Here is a 21,544-nt window from a genome sequence, read left to right as displayed (position 1 = left end):
TGTTCATGTGTTTTCCGTTTTTATGCTACAAGACAATACACACGCTCTGTGTATCGCGTTTCTCTCTGGCTACAGAAAGTTCCCTCACGACAAGAGGCCAATGGGCCCAATGTGTCTATGGCGGACACAAAACGTCCACTCCCCAGCTCTCGGCCCACAGTCTGTAGATCACGGCTCTTCAGGTGCACATATCGATACTTTCGAATGGACTAGGGGTTTCTGCCCTTCCACCTTCACAGGCAATGAATCCTAGACCTCTATCTGTTTGGTGACTCCTTTTTCCTGCTCTCTCAACTCTTTCCGCTAATTGTAGTTAACAATCTCCCTGTCACGGGAGGTAGGACCTTTTTGTTTACCCCGCCTAAATCCGCCGATTAAATTTCTCATTAGAGAAATGAGAGACTGCAGATGCTGGAATCTGGAACAACAAACAAACTGTTGTGGAGGATGTTGCTTAACCCAATGAGTTCTTCCAGCATTTTGTTTGTTCCATTGGTTTCATCTGTTCTAAAGAAAACAACTCCAATGTAATATAAATAGTTATCAGTCCATGCCAAGCACATTGTCCACTGGGACTAAAACTGCACACAGTATTCCAGAGGTGGTCTCACCAAGGTTTTATGTAGCTGTACCATAATCTCCCTGGTTTTATATTCTATGCCCCATTAATAAAGGGTGGAATCCCTCATACCTTCTTCACCACCCCATCTACTCATGCTCACCCTTTGCTGATCTATGGATTTGTATACCAAAGTCGTTCTGTTCCTCAGTACTCTCTAGAGGCTCACTATTCATTGTGTAGTCCTATCCTTAGTTGACTTCTCAAATTACATCACATAACACTCTCCAGGATTGAATTGATCAGCCATTACTCTGCTCAATTTAGCAGCTGATCAATACGTTTTTGTAGCCTGAGTTTATTCTCCTCACTGTCCATAACCCCACTAAATTTTTGTTGTGGCTTTAGATTGGCACCTTATTTTTAGGTATACCTGATACTACTACTGACAGGTTCATCTATACTTCACCTTTAACCTGCTGGAGGCATTCTGTGGGAGGAAAGGAATAGTCAATGATTGGGGTTGAAACCCTGCATCAGGAAGAAGGGTGTCCTCATTGTGAAGTATGGTCTTTGCCTCACACAAATTGTGTGGTTGTCACTCTTAGCAGTGCTGTCATGTCCACATCAGATAGATTACACAAATTTAAACTGGTATATTCCAGTGACTGTTGAGGATCGTGAATGAAAGATATGCTTCTGTAAATATGGCTTTGTTCAAGTGCTCTTGACTGTGGGCAGTTTTTTCAATTTTATCATGCCCCAGATGATTGAGAAGATGACCTTTTAGAATTGACTGGACTTTGCCATGCCTAAATCGGGTGTCAAGATTGACAGTGCATGGTCCTTATGATTTTATTCTTACTGCATTTTAACATGGTGCTTTGATACAATGCAATGAGTTGCTTGGCTTTCAGATGGTAGTTGGGAGTTACAGAGTCAGAGCACGGAATCAGGCCTTTTGGCCTACCGTTCCCATACCAGCCATCAAGTACCTATCTATTCTAATCTCATTTTCCAGCACTTAGCCCATTGCCTTCTGTGCTATGACATTTAATCTGCTTCTGTAGCGACTCACCGTCTGGGTAAGCAAACCAGCTCGGCAGTAGGATCGCATGGCGTCGGAGCGGCAAGGCCCAAGATGGCGGTGGGCCTTCGTCTTCCCCGAGCGACAGGGAGAACCCGCGCGCGGGGAAGATTTGATGACGTAGCACATACGTCATTGCCGGTTGCATTGGGCGGGAACAGTCTCCCTCAAAAGGCCCACGCAAGGCGGGAAAATAAACCAGTTCTGTTCTGAAACTCTATGACTAGTGTCTTGTGTTCATTCCGCGGTAGCAACTGCTACATTGGTGACCCCGACGGTCCAAACGGATTTTGGACCTGCACAATGGATGGCAACGCAGCATCCAACGCAGTGGCACTCAAGCTGCCCACCTTTTGGACGCTTCGTCCCAGCATCTGGTTTCACCAGGCCGAAGCGCAATTCCACCTTCGGCGGATCACCTCCGACTCCACAAAGTACTACCATGTGGTCAGCTCTCTGGACCAGGAGACAGCCGCCCAGGTCAGTGATTTCATCCAGTCCCCTCCGGAGGAACATAAGTACCCGGCTTTCAAAGACCTTCTGATTCGGACCTTTGGCCTCTCCCGTCGTGAGCGCGCCACCCGCCTGCTTCATCTCGATGGCCTGGGGGACAGATCCCCATCTGCGCTAATGAATGAGATGCTGGCATTGGCCAAGGGGCACAAACCCTGCCTGATGTTCGAACAGGCCTTGCTCGAACGACTACCCGATGACATTCACCTGCTGTTGGCCGACGCTGATTTCAGCAACCCTCGTGAGGTGGCTGCCCAGGCAGACGTCCTGTGGAAGGTCAAACGCGAGCGCGGTTCGTCCGTCAGCCAAATCGCCAGGCCGCGAGCCCAACGCCCGCCTGAACCAGTCCCGGCAACCGGGCGACCACACCCCAGAAACACAGACGACGACACTGCCAATCAACTGTGTTTCTACCATCAGAGGTGGGGTGCGGAGGCCCGTCGATGCCGCCCACCCTGCAAGTCAGGGAAACGCCAGCGCCAGCCACCGCTAACAGCTACGGCGGCTGGCCACCGACAAAGCCTCCTATTCATTCGGGACAAGCAGTCCGGGTGGCATTTCCTTGTCGATACTAGAGCAGAGGTCAGTATTTTGCCCCCGACCGGCCGCAACACTCGTAACAGGCAACAAGGTCCGGTACTCAATGCCGCAAACGGCACAACAATATGGACTTTCGGTACCCATACACTTCAGTTACAATTCAGCGGCAGCCATTTCACCTGGACCTTCACCCTTGCCACCATTGCCCAACCACTCCTAGGAGCCTATTTCCTTCAGGCCCACAACCTGTTAGTCGACCTGCCAGGGAAACGGCTAGTCCACTCCACAACCTTCCAGACCTACCCCCTGGGAGAAACCAGCCTACCAGCCCCGCACTTGGACTCCATTTTCCTGTCCGGCAATGAGTTCACCAAGCTCCTAGCCGAATTCCCATCAGTTTTGGCACCTCAGTTTACGAATTCTATGCCCAAACATGGGGTCCAACACCACATTATTACCACAGGGCCACCATGCCCGAGCTCAACGCCTACTCCCAGACAAGCTCCGCCTGGCAAAGGAAGAGTTCCATCGCGTGGAGGAGCTGGGGATTGTTCACAGGTCAGACAGCTCCTGGGCCTCCCCCCTGCACATGGTCCCCAAAGCCACCGGCGGGTGGAGGCCCTGCGGCGACTACCACAGGCTGAATGGCGCCACCACCCCGGACTGCTATTCCATCCCTCACATCCAGGACTTCGCAGCGAACCTACATGGGGCCCGCGTCTTTTCCAAAGTGGACCTCGTTCGGGGATACCACCAAATCCCGGTCCATCCGGATGATGTCCCCAAAACTGCAATTATCGCCCCATTCGGCCTTTTTGAATTCCTTCGAATGCCATTCGGCCTTAAGAACGCCGCGCAGACCTTCCAGTGGCTGATGGACGCGGTAGGCCGAGACCTGGACTTCGTGTTCATTTACGTAGATGACATACTAATCGCCAGCTGTGACCGCCAAGAACACCTTTCCCACCTCCGCCAGCTGTATTCCCGTCTCCGTGATTTCGGCCTCACAATCAACCTGGCTGAGTGCCAATTCGGGCTTGACTCTATCGATTTCCTTGGCCACAGAATCACCAGCGATGGAGCAACACCCCTACCTGCCAAGGTGGACGCTATCCGCCATTTTGCCTGCCCCAGCATGGTCAAAGGCCTACAGGAATTCCTGGGGATGGTCAACTTTTACCATCGGTTCATCCCTGCAGCAGCCCGTATCCTGCGCCCTCTGTTCGCGCTGACAGCTGGTAAGGGCAAGGACATCGCCTGGAATGACAAGGCTGCGGCTGCCTTTGTTAAGGCCAAGGACGCCCTAGCAAACGCCACAATGCTTGTACACCCTAGGACAGACATCCCAACCGCCCTCACAGTGGACGCATCCAACACCGCAGTTGGTGGGGTACTGGAACAACTAATCGAAGGCAGTTGGCAACCCTTAGCAATTTTCAGCAGGCACCTTAGACCACCCGAGCTGAAATACAGCGCTTTTGATCGGGAACTTCTAGCGCTATACCTGGCGGTCCGGCATTTCCGGTACTTGTTGGAAGGCAGGCCTTTCACCGCCTTCACCGACCATAAGCCTTTGTCCTTTGCCTTCTCCAAAGCCTCTGATCCCTGGTCAGCTCGTCAGCAGAGACATTTGTCCTATATTTCCGAATTCACAACGGATGTCCAATATGTCTCTGGGAAGGACAATGTCGTTGCTGACGCACTTTCCAGACCAACCATTCACAGCTTGTCCCTGGGTATCGACTGCAAGGCCCTGGCTGCCGCACAGCAGGCCGACGACGAACTGCCCAGCTACAAAACCGCAATCTCGGGCCTGCAGCTCCAAGATTTCTTGGTTGGTCCTGGTCAGCAGACCCTCCTTTGCGACATTGCAGCAGGTCAACCCCACCCCATAGGTCCTGCAGCCTGGCGGAAACGCGTTTTCGATTCGATACAAGGGTTGGCTGTCACGAACCAGCAACAAAAGAAACACACTGAGCATGATTTAGTGTTAAAAACTATTTTATTAATCACTACTTATGATAATACGTAAAATAAAAGTAAAAATGTTAGTATGTTAGAATTCAAGAATGTTAAACCTCGAACGTTAACCCCAAAACTAAACTCGTCGTGTGTGTGTGTGACAAAGTCCAAAACTCCCAGTTCCGGAATGGTTCTTAAAGTTCGGTTCCGCAAGCCATAAGGTGAAACATGAGCAAGGGCTTCTTCAACAACCACCGTTGTCTGAAGATAAGATGTAGATGTAGAAAAACATAGAGAGAGTACATACGAAATCCAAATGTTCCACGATGGAACCCAAACGACACTTCAGTGTTTACTCGGTAGTGACTTCCTCACCCCGAAAAGCATCCGAACTGTGGTCGTCCACATACAAATACCTGTTTCCTTCTACAGGTCAGCAACAAAGTGAACTCCACCGGATTACTTCCAACTTCCATACATGGATTTCAGTAGCAAACACAGTTATTGTTTCTCATCCAATGATAGAGAAAACAAGCAGGCTGGTATCTCTCTCCCTTCTCTCTCTCTCTCCTTCTTCTTCTGCCTTCTTCAACAACGTCATTACGTCCTTTATCTTCTATTGACGTGAGCACGCCCCACACACACATACACACACACTCTCTATCTTAAAGGGACTTTCACTAAGTCCGTAACATGGCGCACCCGTCCATCAGATCCACTGTTCGGCTGGTCGCCAGCAAGTTCATCTGGCATGGCCTGCGCAAACAGGTCAGAGAGTGGGCCAGGAATTGTCAGCACTGCCAGACATCGAAAATCCAATGACACACCAAGGTTCTGCCACAGCAATTCGAGCCTACCCGTAGAAAGTTCGACCACATCCACGCCGACCTCGTAGGCCCTCTGCTGGTTTCAAGAGGGGCTCGGTACCTCCTTACCATCGTGGACCGGTTCACGAGGTGGCCAGAGGCAACACCTCTATCTGACATCACGACTGATTCCTGTGCCCGGGCGCTGCTCACAACTTGGATCTCACGTTTTGGTGTTCCAGCTCACATCACTTCAGACAGAGGCACACAATTTACCTCCAGCCTCTGGTCTGCATTAGCGAACATGCTGGGGACGCAGCTGCACACCACCACGGCCTACCACCCTCAATCAAACGGGTTAGTGGAATGTTTTCACCGCCACCTGAAATCAGCCTTGATGGCCAGCCTGAGGGGTCCTAACTGGGTTGACGAACTGCCTTGGGTCCTGCTCAGCATACGCACTGCCCCCAAAGAAGACCTCCGCACTTCGTCAGTTGAGCTTGTGTATGGGGCACCCCTAGTTGTCCTAGGGGATTTCATACCTGCCCTTCGAGACCAAGGGGAACAACCCCCAGAAGTCCTACAAAGGCTGCGCAAGAAGCTCGGCAACTTGGCCCCGATCCCCACCTCGCGGCACGGTCAAGCCCCATCCTGTCAGTCCAAAGAACTACGAGACTGTAAGTTTGTTTTCGTTCGCAGGGGTGCACCTTGGGCGCCGTTGCAACGACCATATGAGGGACCGTTCCGAGTCATCAGGAATAATGGATCCACCTTTATTTTGGACATTGGGGGCAGGGAACAGGTTTTCACGATGGACCGCCTCAAACTGGCCCATGTAGATCTGCAACAACCGGTGGAGGTTTCAACGCTGCGACGCAGAGGCCGACCCCCTAAGTGGCAGCTGGCACGGACCTTGGGGACTGTATCGCTGGTTCTGGGGGGGGGGGGGTTGTGTAGCGACTCACCGTCCGGGTAAGCGAACCGGCTCAGCAGTCGGGTCACACGGCGTCGGAGCGGCGAGGCCCAAGATGGCGGCGGGCCTTCGTCTTCCCCAAGCGACGGGGAGAACCTGCGCGCGGGAAAGACTTGATGACGTAGCATATACGTCATTGCTGGTTGCATTGGGCGGGAACAGTCTCCCTTAAAAGGCCCGCGCAAGGCGGGAAAATAAACCAGTTCTGTTCTGAAACTCTACGACTCACGTCTTGTGTTCATTCCGCGGTAGCAACCGCTACATTTCCATACCTTCTCAGGCAGTGCATTCCAATTCCAAACTGCCCCTGGGTGAAACCTACTTCCTCAAATTCCCATAAATCTCCTACACCTTATATCAAACTTATTCTAAGAGGAAAGGTTTCACTATCTACCCTATGTATGCCCCTCATAATATTGTGTACCTTAGTCAGGTCCCCTTCAGCCTCTTCAACTTCAAGGAAAATAAACCTAGCCTAACCTCAGAACTGAAACATGACATCCCAGGCAAAACCCGAATGAAACTGATGCACCTCTCCAGGTAATCACATGATTCCTTTTTTCTGGTGACCAGAACTGCACACAGTTTTCCAGCTATGATTTAATTTTTGTTTTAGATAATTATACCATAACTTCTCTCCTTTTATATTTTATATGCTGGCTAATGAAGGTGGGTATCCTGTATGCTTTCTTAACCACAATATCTACCTGTGCTGCTGCTTTCAGAGATTCTTGCACATGTGTAAATAGGTCCCTATGTTCCTCAGAACTTCCAAGTATCCGATGTACGTTGTGTATATCGTAATCTTATTGGCCCTTCCACAATGCATCACTTCATATTTTTCATGATTAAATTTCATCCGCCAGTTCTTTTCCATCTTACCATACAGCACAGAAACAGGCTGATTAGCCAACCATATCCATGGCGACCATCAACTACCCATTTATATGAGTCACATTTACCAATACTTGGTGCACAGCCTTTATGCCTTAGTGATTTAACTGTTTGTCTAGATACTTCTTACATGTTGTGAGAATATCTGCCTCCACCATCCTCTCAGGCAGTGGGGATGATCTTACCCCTTACCCTCTTACCCCTTAAAATAAACCTATGCCTAGTTTTAGACACATCTGCTATGAGGAAAATTTCCTACTATCTTTCTTATCTAATAATTTTATAAACTCCTATCAGGTCTCAGTTTAGCCTTCTTCACTCCAGGAGAAAGAAACCTAGCCTATCCACTCTCTCGTCATATCTGGAATGTTCCAATCCCTGGTAACATCCTGGTGAATCTCCTCTGCATCCTCTCGAGTATATTAAGATCTTTGATAAGCTCCCGTCAGTTATGGGGTATGATTAATAAGAGGATATGAAAATTGATGATGGTGTTGATAGGAGGATAATCTTAGGTTACAGGATAGATCAGACGGTAAGATGAGCTAAGGAATAACAGAATTTAATTCTGTGAAATTCAAAGTGGAACATTTTATGAGGAATTTGGCTAGAATGAATGTATGGCCGTATGGAAAATATTGAGGAACAGAGGGACTTTGATGTATAAGTTCAAGGATCCCTGAAAGCAGCAGAATAGGTAGATAAGGTGATGAAGAATGCATATAGGATACTTTATTTGGGGTACAGAATATAAGAACAAGGAGGTTATGGTACAGCTATATAAAATATTGGTTATGCCACAGGTAGAGTCCTGTGTGTAGTTCTGTCACCAGGGTAGACAGTGAAAAATGCTATAACCAGAGGGCACAGAGACCTGATAGAAGTTTATAAGCTTTAACCATACTACCCTCAGTGACGCATTTAATCACTTCTTTCAAAAATTTAATGAAATTAGTCAGACAGGATTTCCTCTTAACAAAGCTACACTGACTAAATCTGATCAATCGCTTCCTCTGTAAATCTCTTCCTCCAGCATCATAGTGTTTTTCCTCTGTAAATGCAGATTAATTCTGTCTCTCAAGTTATTTTCCAACAATGCCCTTTTCGCTGATTTTAGACTCACAGCCCTGTAATTACCTGGCTTATTCCTGCTGTTCTTCTTGAAGAAGGGCACTGCATTTTCTGTTCTCCAGTCATCTGACACCTCTTCTGTGGCTAGGGAAGATGTTAAAATTTCTGTCAGGGCCTCAGCTATCTTCTCTCTTGCCTCCCATAACAGCCAGGAAGGATGTGGAAGCGTTGGAAAGGGTGCAGAGGAGATTTACCAGAATGCTGCCTGGTTTGGAGAGTATGGATTATGAGGAGAGACTAAGGGAGCTAGGGCTTTACTCTTTGGAGAGAAGGAGGATGAGGGGAGACATGATAGAGGTATACAAAATATTAAGAGGAATAGATAGAGTAGACAACCAGTGCCTCTTTCCCAGGTCACCAATGCTCAATACAAGAGGGCATGGCTTTAAAGTAATGGGTGGGAAGTTCAGGGAGCTATCAGAGGGAGGTTTTTCACCCAGAGAGTGGTTGGGGCATGGAATGCGCTGCCTGGGGTACTGGTGGAGGCAGATACGTTGGTCAAGTTCAAGAGATTGTTAGATAAGGATATGGAGGAATTTAAAACGGGGATATGTGGGAGGAAGGGGTGAGATAGACAGGCGTGGTTTAAAGGTCGGCACAACATGGTGGGCCGTAGGGCCTATATTGTTCTATGGTTCTAAGGTTCTATGATACAGCTCATCATGCCCTGGGGTTTATCCACCTCCTGAGCCTGCTAAAGCAGCTAATAGGCCTCCTTTTTGATGGTAATTTGTTCTAGAATCCCAATGTCCCACTCTCGGAATTCTCTAATTACAATGTCCTCCTCCAGAGTGAATACAGATGAGAAATATTCATTTAAGATCTCAACTACGTCCTCCAGCTCCCACATACAGATTCTGTCTTTGGCCCTTAAATATCCCTCATTTCACTGGTTATCCTCTTGCCCTTAATATACTTACAAAATACTTTGAGATTTTTCTTATTCATGCCTGCCAATGTTATCTTGTGCTCCCTCTTTGTCCTCTCGATTACCTAAGTACCCTCTGACATATTCTATAACCATGCAGGGACTCTCCTGTTTTCAATTGTCTGTATCTGTCATAAGCTACCTTCATCTATCCAGTCTTCAATATCCAAAGATATTTGTATTTGGCTTTACCTTTCAGCATTATGGGAACACATTGGCCTTGAACTCTCACTATTTCACTGATTGCATGTAAACGTCCCTGCAAGTAACTGCTCACAGTTTTATTTTACTAAGTTCTGTTTTAGCATATTGAATTGGCCTTCCTCCATTCCAGGACCTTAATTTCTGATCTATCCTTGTCCTGCTACGTAACGGTCTTAAAACTTAGAGTTCACTATTCAAATGCACAGGAACATAAACTGTAGACAGTAGTAGACTCAGCCCAATACATCAGATAAGATAAGATAAGATAAGATATCTTTGTTAGTCACATGTACATCGAAACACACAGTGAAATGCATCTTTTGCATAGGGTGTTCTGGGGGCAGCCTGCAAGTGTCGTCACACTTCCGGTGCCAACATAGCATGCCCACAACTTCCGACCTGTACATCTTTGGAATGTGGGAGGAAACCAGAGCACTCGGAGGAAACCCATGCAGACACGGGGAGAATGTACAAACTCCTTACAGACAGCTGTGGGAATTGAACCCGGGTCGCTGGCGCTGTAAAGTGTTACGCTAACCGCTACACTTGAGGCGCTGCCTCAAGAAGGCAACATACATCACCAAAGATCCCCACCACCTGGGCCATGCCATCTTCTCGCAGCTACCATCGGGCAGGAGGTACAGAAGCCCGAAGTCCCACACCGCCAGGTTCAAGAACAAGTATTTCCCTTCAACCATTTGGTTCTTGGACTGGCACAGCCCTAATCACTACAATGTAGCAATGCTATGACCACTTAGACCCACTTTGCACTAAAATGGACTTTGTTTTCTTTGTTCTATTTGTGTTCTTTCTTTTAAAAATTGTGTATAATTTGTTTCTCTTGTGAGAGCTGCTTATCTGATGCTATGTGCCTGTGATGCTGCTGCAGTTAAGTTTTTCATTATACCTGTGCGTACATGTACTTGTGCATATGACAATAAACTCGACTTTGAGATTGACTTGAACTATCTACAAAATGTTCCCCCTCTCACACTCCAAGAACTTGAACATTCTCAAAGATTAGATCCAGTACTACCCCTTTTCTAATAGAACTATGCATGTACAGTTTACAGAAGCTCTCTTGGACACATTTCAAATGTTTCGCTCTATTTTAGCTATTTAAACTAAGGTGATTCTGGTTAATATTAAGGAATTTGAAATCCCCTACTACTATAACCTATTATTTTTACACTTTTCAGATATTTCAAGATAAGATATCTTTACTAGTCACATGTACACCAAAACACACTGTGAAATGTATCTTTTGCATAGAGTGTTCTGCAAGTATCGCCACGCATCCATAGAACCATAGAATCATACAGCACAAAACAGGCCCTTCGGCCCACCATGTTGTGCCGTCCATCAAACCACCCTCACACTACCTAACCCTTTCCTCCCGCATATCCCTCTATCTCACATTCCTCCATATGCCTATCCAACAAGCTCTTAAACCTGTCCAATGTATCTGCCTCCACCACCACCCCAGGCAGTGCATTCCATGCACCAACCACTCTCTGGGTGAAGAATCTCCTCCTGACATCTCCCCTGAACCTCCCACCCATAACCTTAAAGCCATGCCCTCTCGTCTTGAGCATTGGTGCCCTGGGAAGGAGGCGCTGACTGTCTACTCTATCTATTCCTCTCAATATTTTATATACCTCTATCATGTCTCCTCTCATCCTCCTCCTTTCCAGTGAATAAAGCCCTAGCACCTTAAGCCTGTGCTCATATTCCATACGCTCTAATCCAGGCAGCATCCTGGTAAATCCCCTCTGCACCCTCTCCAACTCCTCCACATCCTTCCTATAATGAGGCGACCAGAACTGAACACAGTACTCCAAGTGTGGTCCAACTAGAGTTTTGTAAAGCTGCATCATCACTTCGCGGCTCTTAAACTCAATCCCACGACTTATGAAAGCCAACATCCCATTGGCTTTCTTAACTGCTCTTTCCAACTGTGAGGCAACTTTCAATGAACTGTGAATATGAACCTCCAGATCCCTCTGCTCCTCCACACTGCCAAGTACCTTGCTGTTTACCCTGTACTCTGCCCTGGAGTTTGTCCTTCCAAAGTGTACCACCTTACACTTCTCCGGATTGAACTCCATCTGCCACTTGTCAGCCCAGCTCTGCATCCTATCAATATCCCTCTGTAAGCTCCGACAGCCCTCCACACTATCCACAACACCGCCGATCTTAGTGTCGTCCGCAAACTTACTAACCCAGCCTTCCACCCCCTCATCTAAGTCATCTATAACTATCACAAAAAGTAGAGGTCCCAGAACCGATCCCTGCGGGACACCACTAGTCACTGCCCTCCAATCCGGGGGCACTCCTTCCACCACAACCCTCTGCTTTCTACAGGCAAGCCAATTCCTAATCCAACATAGCATGCCCGCAACTTCCTAACCCATACGTCTCTGGATTTCTCCTTGACTGTTTGGAGGACTGTAGTACACTTTCAGTAAAGTGATCGTTCCCTTTTATTGTTTCTAGGCTCCACCCACAGGCCACACTTGAAAAATCTTGCAGGAAATCCTTCTTTCTCAAAGCAGTAACTAACTCCTTGATTACTGTTGTCATGCCGCCACCTCTTTTTCATTCCCTGCCCCATCTTAACTGAAGATTCTAAAACTGGCATGTTGATTTGTCAACGCTGCCTATGAGTCACAGGACTGTACAGCTCAGAAACAGGCTCTTCTGCCCACTGTGTCTATGCTGGCCATCATGCATAGCTACACTAATCCCACTTGCCTGCATTAATTCCATATCCCTCTATGCTCTGCCCATTCAAATACCTGTCCAGATGACTCTTAAATGTTGTTACTCTTCCTGCCTCCATCACCCCCTCTGGCAGCTCATTCTAGATGCCAACTACTCTTTGAGTTAAAAATTTACCCCTCAGATCCCATGTACACCTCCTCCTTCACACCTTAAATCTATGCCCTCTAGATTTAGACATCCTGGTCAGGGAAACAGACTCTGGCTATCAATGCCTCTCATATGTGCCTGCCATCATGCCTATCTATACTAATCCCATTTGCTTACATTAATTCCATAACCCTGGCTGTCTTTGCCTCTCAAGGTCTCTTATAGAACATAGAACATTGCAGCACAGGAACAGGACTTTTGGCCTATGATGTTTGTACCAAACACAATGCCAAGTTACACCAATCCCTTCTGCCTGCACATGGTCCATGTCCCTCCATTCCCTGCAGATTAGAACAAGGAACATAGAACACTACAGCATAGCACAGGCCCTTTGGCCCACGATGTTGTGCCGACATTTTTTCTTGCTCTAAGATCTATCTAATCCTTCCCTCCCACATGGCCCTCCATTTTTCTATCATTCATGTGGCTATCTAAGTGTCTCTTAAATGCCCCTAGTGCATCTGCCTCCACCACCTCTGCCGGCAGTGCGTTCCACGCACCCACCACTCTCTGTGTAAAAAAGGTTACCTCTTACATCTTGCTGCAGTCATCTTAAAATTATGCCCCCTTGTGTTAGCCATTTCCGCTCTGGGAAAAAGTCTCTGACTGTCCACTCGATCTATGCCTCATCATCTTGTATACCTCTATCAAGTCACCTCTCATCCTCCTCCTCTCCAAAGAGAAAAGCCCTAGCTTGCTCAACCTATCCTCATAAGAAATGCTCTCCAATCCAGGCAGCATCCTGGTAAATCTCCTCTGCACCCTCTCTAAAGCTTCCACATCCTATAATGAAGCAACCAGAACTGAACACAATACTCCAAGTGCGGTCTAACCAGAGCTTTACAGAGCTGCAACATTACCTCGCGGCTCTTGAACTCAATACCCCGACTAATGAAGGCCAACACATCATATGCCTTCTTAACAACCCTATCAACCTGCGCGGCAACATTGAGGGATCTATGGACGTGGACCCTAAGATCCCTCTTTTCCTCCACCCTGCTAAAAGTCCTGCCATTAACCTTGCGTTCTACTTTCAAATTTGATCTTCCAAAGTGTATCACTTCATTCTTTTCCAGGTTGAAGCCTATCTGCCACTTCTCAGCCCAGCTCTGTATCCTATCAATGTCCTGTTGTAACCTCCAACAACCTTATGCACTATCCACAACACCACCAACCTTCGTGCCATAAGCAAACTTACAAACCCACCCTTCCACATCCTCATCCAAGTCATTTGTAAAAATCACAAAGAGAAGGGGTCCCAGAACAGATCCTTGTGGAATACCACTGGTCACCGACCTCCAGGCAAAATACGCTCCATCTACAACCACTGTCTGTCTTCTATGGGCGAGCCAATTCTGAATCCACACAGCCAAGTTTCCCTGGATCCCATGCTTCCTGACTTTCTGAAGGAGCCTTCCATGAGGAACCTTACCAAACCCCTTACTAAAATCCATGTATACCACATCCACTGCTCTACCTTCATCAATGTTCTTTGTCACATCCTCAAAGAATTCAATCAGGTTCGTGAGGCGTGACCTGCCCCTCATAAAGCCATATTGACTGTCCATAATCAGCCTATGGTTCTCCAAATGCCCATAAATCCTGCCTCTAAGAATCTTCTCCAGTAATTTGCCCACCGAGTAAGATTCATTAGCCTGTAATTCCCAGGGTTATCCCTATTCCCTTTCTTGAACACATTCATGTGTCTATCTAAAAGGCTTTTAAATGCCACTGCTGTATCTGCTTCTGCCACTACTCCAAGCAGCCCATTCCAGAAACCTACCACACTCTGTGTAAAAAAAACTTAAATTGTATGTTTCCCTTAAACTCCACCCCCCCCCCCCCCCCCCCCCCGTCACATTAAATGCATCTCCTCCAGTATATGACATTTCTACCCTGGGAAAAAGATTGTGACTGTGTACCCTATCTATGCTACTCGTAATTTTATAAACTTTTATCAGGTCTCCCCTCAGTCTCCGATGATCCAGAGTATATACCCCAAGTTTGTCTAACTTTTCCTTATAGCTCATACCCTCTAATTCATGGTAGCATCCTAGTAAACCTCTCCTGCACTCTTTCCAAAGTTTCCACATCCTTCCTGTAATGAGGTGACCAGAATTGCACACAATACTCCAAGTGTGGCCTAACCAAAGCTTTATATAGCCGCAACATGACTTCCTGACTCTTACGCTCAATGCCCCATCCAATCAATGCAAGCATGCCATGCACTTTCTTTACTACCCTATCTACTTGCGTGGCCACTTTCAGGGAGCTCTGGACTTGGACCCCGAGATCCCTCTGTACTTTACCACTGTTCAGGGTCCTGCCATTAACTACATACTTTCCCCTTGAATTTGACTCCCAAAGTGTGACACCTCACACTTGCCCGAATTACACTCCATCAGTCATTTCTCCATCCATGTCTGTAAATGAACTATATTCTGCTGTATCCTTTGACAACCTTCTTCACTCTCCACAACTCATACACACACATAATATGGCCCCAGCACTGATCCCTGTGGATCACCACTGATCAAGAACCTCTAGCTAGAATAACACCCTTCCACCACTACCCCCTAAGGGCAAGCTATTTCTGAAACCAAATTACTGAGTCATCATAGATCCCAGGCATCTTAATCTTCTAGATCAGCCTACCATGAGTGACCTTGACAAATGCCTTACTAAAGTCTACTTGGCCAACATTCGCTGCCTTACCCTTATCAATCATCTTCATTGCCTTCTCAAAAACTCAGTCAAGTTTGTAAGACATAACCTGCCCCGAACAAAGTCATGCTGACTGCCTCTAATCAGGCCATGCCTTTCCAAATGTGCATAAATGCTATCCCTAAGAATCGTGTCCAATAGCTTCCCTACCGCTGATGTGAGGCTCAGCGGCCCATAATTTCCAGGATTATCCCTACTTCCTTTCTTGAACAAAGGAACAACACTGGCTACTTTCTAGTCCTCCGGGGCTTCGCCTGTTGCTAGTGATGATACAAAAATCCACGTCAAGGCCCCAGCAATCTCCTGTCTTGCTCTTTCAGTAACCTGGAATATATCCCATCATTCATCTTAATGTTCTTCAAGAGACTCAGCACCACCTCCTTTTTGATATCAAAATGCCCTGGCATATCAGCATGCCCCCACACTGCTCTCACATCCTTCTCCTTAGATTCCTTCACTCCAAGGGAAATAGTCCCAGCCTATCCAATTTCTACTTAAAACTCAAGGCCTCCAGTCCAGGGCTTGTGTATCTTTTCTGCACCCTCTCTTGTTTAATCACATACTTCCTGTATGATCCTGAGAATGAAAGGGTTAACATATGAGGATCATTTGCTGGCTCTGGGCCTGTACTTGCTGGAGTTTAGACGGATGAGGGGGGATCTCATTGAAATCTACCGAACATTGAAAGGCCTGGATAGAGTGGACATGTAGAGGATGTTTCCAATAGTGGGAGAGTCTTGGACCAGAGGGCACAGCCTCAGAATAGAAGGACATCCCTTTAGAATAGAGATGAGGAATTTCTTTTAGCTAGAGGGTGGTGAATCTGTGGAATTCATTCCCGCAGACGGCTGTAGAAGGCCAAGTCATTGCGTATATTTAAAGCGGAGGTTGATAGGTTCTTGATTAGTAAGGGCGTCAAAGGTTAAGGGGCGAAGGCAGGAGAATGGGGTGGAGAGGGAAAAATCCATCAGCCATATTTGAATGGTGGAGCAGACTCAATGGACCAAATGGCCTAATTTTGCTCCTGTGTTTTATGATCTCATGATCTTAGGCAACTTTCTTAATTGTCCACTATACAACCAATTTTTGTGTCATCTGCAAGTATGCCAATCATGCCACCTACATTTTTCTCCATATCATTAATATACATGACAGACAACAGGGGATGGAGCACCAATCTCTCCTGTGAAGTGGAAGGATGATTTTCACAGGCCTCCAGTCTGAAGATCATCCCTTCACTACCAACCTCTGCCTCCCACCACCAAGCGAATTCTTCAGGCTCCTCTACCTCCTCCCTGATGGTAGTAACATGAAGAGAGCACATCTGGATGGTGAGGGTCCTTAATAATGGATACTGCCTTCTTGAGGAACCACCTCTTAAAGATGTCCTCGATGGTGGGGAGGGTTGTGCCCATGATGGAGCTGGCTGAATCTACAACTCTCTGCAGCCTCTTTCGATCCTGCACATTGGAGCCCCAATACCAGGTGGTGATGCAACCAGTCAGAATGCTCTCCACCACACATCTATAGAAATTTGCAAGAGTCTTTGGTGACATACCAAATCTCTTCAAACCCTTAATGAAGACTGGTGTGTGTTCTCCCGACTTCCTCTTCCTGAAGTCCATAATCAATTCCTTGGTCTTGCTGACATTGACTGTGAGGTTGTTGTTGCGATACCACTCAACCAGCCGATCTATCTCACTCCTGTTCGCCTCCTCATCACCATCTGAGCTCCTGCCAACAACAGTGGTGTCATCAGCAAATTTATAGATGGCGTTTGAGCTGTGCCTAACCACACAGTCATGGGTGTGCAGAGAGTAGAGCAGTGGGTTTAGCACGCATCCTTGAGGTGTGCCTGTGTTGATTGTCAGTGAGGAGGAGCTGTTATTACTGATCCACACTGACTGTGGTCTCCCGATGAGGAAGTTGAGGATCCAGTTGCATAGGGAGGTACAGAGGCCCAGGGTTCTAACCTTCTGGCCTACCATGCTGGACCTTGTCAAAGGCCTTGCTAAAGTCCATGTAGACAACACCTGCCGCTCAGCCCTCATCAATTCTCTTGGTCACCTCTTCAAAAAACCTGATGAAGTTCATGGGACACAATTTCCCACATACAAAGTCATGCTGTCTATCCTTAATTACTCTTTGCCTTTCCAAATGCAAATAAATCTTGTCTCCCATCCATCAACTTTCCCACCACTTACTGCTCTGTCGTTCCCAGGCTTTTCCTTGCAGCCTTTCTTAAATAAAGGAACAACATTCTGGCACCTCACCCATGGCTATCGATGATACAAATATCTCTGTTAGGGGCCTCGCAATTTCTTCTATAGCTTCCCATCTCTCTTCTCCCCTCTCCCGTCTGGCAGAAGATTACCAAAGTTTGAAAGCACATGTCACTAGGCTCAAGGACAGCTTCTATCCCGCTGTTATCAGGCTCTTATATCTGCAGTTGAAACATATACTCCTGTATACTTTGATAACCTTTTTCACTATCCACAACCATGTGTCATCTGTAAACTTACTGCATCTACATTTTTGTCCATGTCATTCTTGTTGTAATCTTCTTCACTGTCCACTATGCCACCAATTTTGGTGTCATCCACAAACTTACTAACCATGTTAACAACATTGTCATCCAAATTATTAATATAAATGATCAACAATAGGGGCCCCAGCACTGATCCCTGTGGCACATCTGAGTCACAGGCCTTCAATCTGAACAACAACCCCCCCACTACCACCCTTTGTCTCCTTCCACCAAGCCAATTTTGTATCCAATTGGCCAGCGCACCCTGGATCCTATGTGATTTAATCTTCCAGATTAGCCTACCTTGAGGGACATTGTCAAAGGCCTTGCCAAAGTCCATGAGAACAATATCTATCACTCTGCCATCATCAATCCTCTGTGTCACCACTTGTCAAAGTCCATGAGAACAATATCTATCACTCTGCCATCATCAATGCTCTGTGCACCTGCCCTTGCCTGGCCTGCCAACTGGACTTGTTCGCTTTAACCTCTGTATTTGCTTCATCTTCCTCATCTATTTTGAGGAACTTTGGTTGTACAAAATGCTGGTGAAGCAGCATTTGGAGTATTATGTTCAGTTTTGATCACCTTGCTATAGGAAGGAAGTTCTTTAAACTGGAAGGAGTGCAGAAAAGATTTACAAGGATGTTTCCAGGAATCAAGTGACTGAGTTATAGGGAGAGGTTGGACAGGCTAGGACTTTATTCCTTGGAGTGTAGAAGACCGAGAGGGGCATAGATAAGGTGAATGCACTCAGTCTTTTTCCCAGGTCTGGTGAATCAAGAACCAGAGGGCATAGGTTTAAAGTGAGAGGGGAAAGATTTAGTAGGAACTTGAGGAGCAACTTTTTTACCCAAAGAGTGGTATGTATGTGGAATGAGCTGCCAGAGGAAGTGGCTGAGTCAGGTACAATGAGAACTTTTAAAAGACAGTTGGACAGGTACATGGATAGGAAAGGTTTAGAATGTTATGGGCCAAACACTGGCAAATGGGACTAGCTTGGATGGGGCATCTTAGTTGGCATGGAACAAGTTGCAATTATATAAAACGTTGGTTAGGCCACATTTGAAGTTTCGTGTGCAGTTCTCATCACCACATTACAGTAAGGATGGAGGCTTTGGAGAGGGTGCAGAAGAGGTTTACCAGGATGTTGTCTAGATTAGCAAGTATTTGCTATAAGGAGAGGTTGGACAAACTTGGATTGTTTTCTCTGGAGCATCAGAGGCTGGGGGGGGGTGGGGTGTGTGTTGGGGGGGTGACTTGATAGAAGTATATAAAATTATGAGAGGCATTGATAGGGTAGATAGTCAGAGTCCTTTTCCCAGGGTGGAAGTGACAAATACTCAAAGACATAGGTTTAACGTGAGAGGGTGAAAGTTTAAAGGAGATTTATGAGGCAAGTTTTTATATAGAGAGTGGTATGTACTTGGTATGCACTACCAGGGAAGGTGGTGGAAGCAGATACAATAGCAATATTTAAGAGGCATTTGGACAGGCACAAGAACAGGCAGGGAATGGAGGGATATAGACCATGTGCAAGCTGATGGAATTAGGTTGGGTTGGCATTCATGGTCGGTACAGGCATTGTGGGCTGAAGGGCCTGTTCCTGTTCTGTACTGTTCCTTGCTCTACGTTCTGTGTTGGCCTTGAACGCTTGATATTTTTCCATTGAGTGCTTCCCACTATGCAGATTTAACCCTAATTACCTTTGAGACGGTGTTGGCAAGCAACCTTCTTGAACTGTTATAATCAATATGAGGAATGTACTACCACAGTGCTGTTGTCAGGGTATTCTAGGCTTTATAACCATGACTGATGAAAGAGCTGAAATCTTGAGTTGTAACAGCAAGTGACTCCGAGGAGGAATTTGTAGGTGATGGTATTCCTATTTTTTCTATGTGGCGGAGGAGGACATAGATTTGGCAGGTGTGGCCAAAGTAACCTCCTGGAAGAAATTGAGCCTTCATGATATTTGTGCAGAGCAAAGAAAACTGTATACTTATCAGCCCAAGCTTGAATGTTGTCCAGAGATTCTTGCTAACAGCCCTGGCCTGCTACATTGCCTGAGGAATTGCAACTGAAGCTAAATACTATAATCATCAAAACAAGCCTATTTCTGATTAACGGTGAAGAAACAGCCAGTCTAACCATCACTGAACTGTATGATTTTACCCAAAGTATGGCCTGGTTGGCCGCCTAGTAACCCTATCAAGAGTCTTGGTTGAGTTTTTTGATCTTATCAACAACACCTTGAATATGGGGTCAACATCTACTTTACAATTTAGCTAAACCTTGCAACATCTGTGTTGGCCTTTGGAATACATTTGTGTGTACATCAGATCATTTGCTCAAAATACAGTTTTTGGATAACACAGCTACAACTATCATATTCTGAGCAAAATCTCTGCTTGATCCAGGCTGTGTATCTAATTCATAACCCTTATCTTGGCTGTCCTTGTTCAATATCGTGGCAGAGGCTGGAAAGTGATTGGAGAGATTCAAACAGGGAATTCTTGAAAAGCAAACATAAAATTGTACCCTAGGACTCTAGTCCATTAACATTCCTTAGTGCCTCACTGTTTACCATATATGTCCTAGTCCTATTTGACTTCCCAAAATGCATCACTTCATACTTGTTAGATTTAAATTCCATCTGCTAATGCTCTGCCCAACTTTCCATTAGCTCTGTATCCTGCTGTAGCCTCAGAAAAACGTTTTCACTATTCACACCACCACCAACTTTTGTGTCATAAGCAAACCTACTAATCATACCTTCTACATACACATTCACGTGATTAGCATATATTACAAACAACAAAGGCCCCAGCAGCCATCCCTGCAATACACTTCTGGTCATAGACTTTTACAGAAAAGCATCCTTTGTCTTCTCCCTCCTATCACCATGCCAATTATGGATCCAATTAGTGAGTTTACCTTGATGAAAAGCACTATGATACTGGAGCAATTTAGCAGGCCAGGCAGCATCCGTCGAGAAAAGCAGGCAGTCAATGTTTCAGGTCAAGACCCTTCTTGTATCCTGAAGAAGAGTCCTGACCCAAAACGTTGACCGCCTGCTTTTCTCCATGGATGCTGCCTGGCCTGCTGAGTTCCTCCAGCACCATAGTGTTTTTCATCTAGATTCCAGCATCTGCAGTCCTTTGTTTCTCTAGTGAGCTTACCTTAATAAGGATTGTAAGGCTTTCGAGAATACATATATTTCCTCAGTTTGATTTTTCTTAAGACTAGTCCTCAATGCTGCAATCAACAGCTCATGTTAGTTGATAACTTGAAGCTGCATCTGTGCAGTCTGTTTGAGGAACAGAGGTTGCGTGACCTGCACCACATCCTTTAACAACAGCTTGAAACTTGTGTGGTTTTGAAATAGCACAGACACATTGCAAAAAATGAGTACAACTCTTGTGGGTAGAATATTTGTTCATTTGCATTTGTTTCCACCCATGCTTCTGTATTTGATGAGCAGACATTTTCATTTGAGTTTGCTGGAGGAATTACCATCATTATTGCAGACTTTATTGATCTTAAAATGAAGAGAGTGATTGCAACGCTATTCTTCTTGTTCTTAGGTAGGTACTTCTACATTTCATGAAAATGAAGGAAAAACAGAAGATGCTGAAAATCTGAAATTATGAACAGAAAATGCTGGAAACACTTGGCAAGGCAGGCAGCATCTGTAAAAAGAAAAACAGCTAACGAAGACAAATGGTCTTCAACTTGAAATATTAATTCTGTTTTTCTTTGTACGGA

At 46.2% G+C, this 21,544-nt stretch overlaps 1 protein-coding gene across 1 annotated transcript in view; it reads left to right on the top strand.

Annotated features, from left to right (window-relative positions):
• The first annotated feature begins 21,249 nt into the window (after positions 1-21,249).
• LOC127581280 (integrin alpha-E-like) overlaps positions 21,250-21,544 on the top strand; it is a 345,660-nt gene continuing 345,365 nt past the window's right edge. Inside the window, exon 1 of the mRNA XM_052035523.1 lies at positions 21,250-21,363. Within this exon, the coding sequence (XP_051891483.1) occupies positions 21,324-21,363 (40 nt within the window). The 5' untranslated portion in view covers positions 21,250-21,323. The remainder of the gene's footprint in view (positions 21,364-21,544) is intronic.

The sequence above is a fragment of the Pristis pectinata genome, chromosome 21 (assembly GCF_009764475.1).
Source record: "Pristis pectinata isolate sPriPec2 chromosome 21, sPriPec2.1.pri, whole genome shotgun sequence".
In the NCBI taxonomy this organism is placed as follows: Eukaryota; Metazoa; Chordata; class Chondrichthyes; order Rhinopristiformes; family Pristidae; genus Pristis; species Pristis pectinata.
Note: the sequence above shows the minus strand (reverse complement) of the source record. Positions and strands in the feature narration are given on the sequence as shown.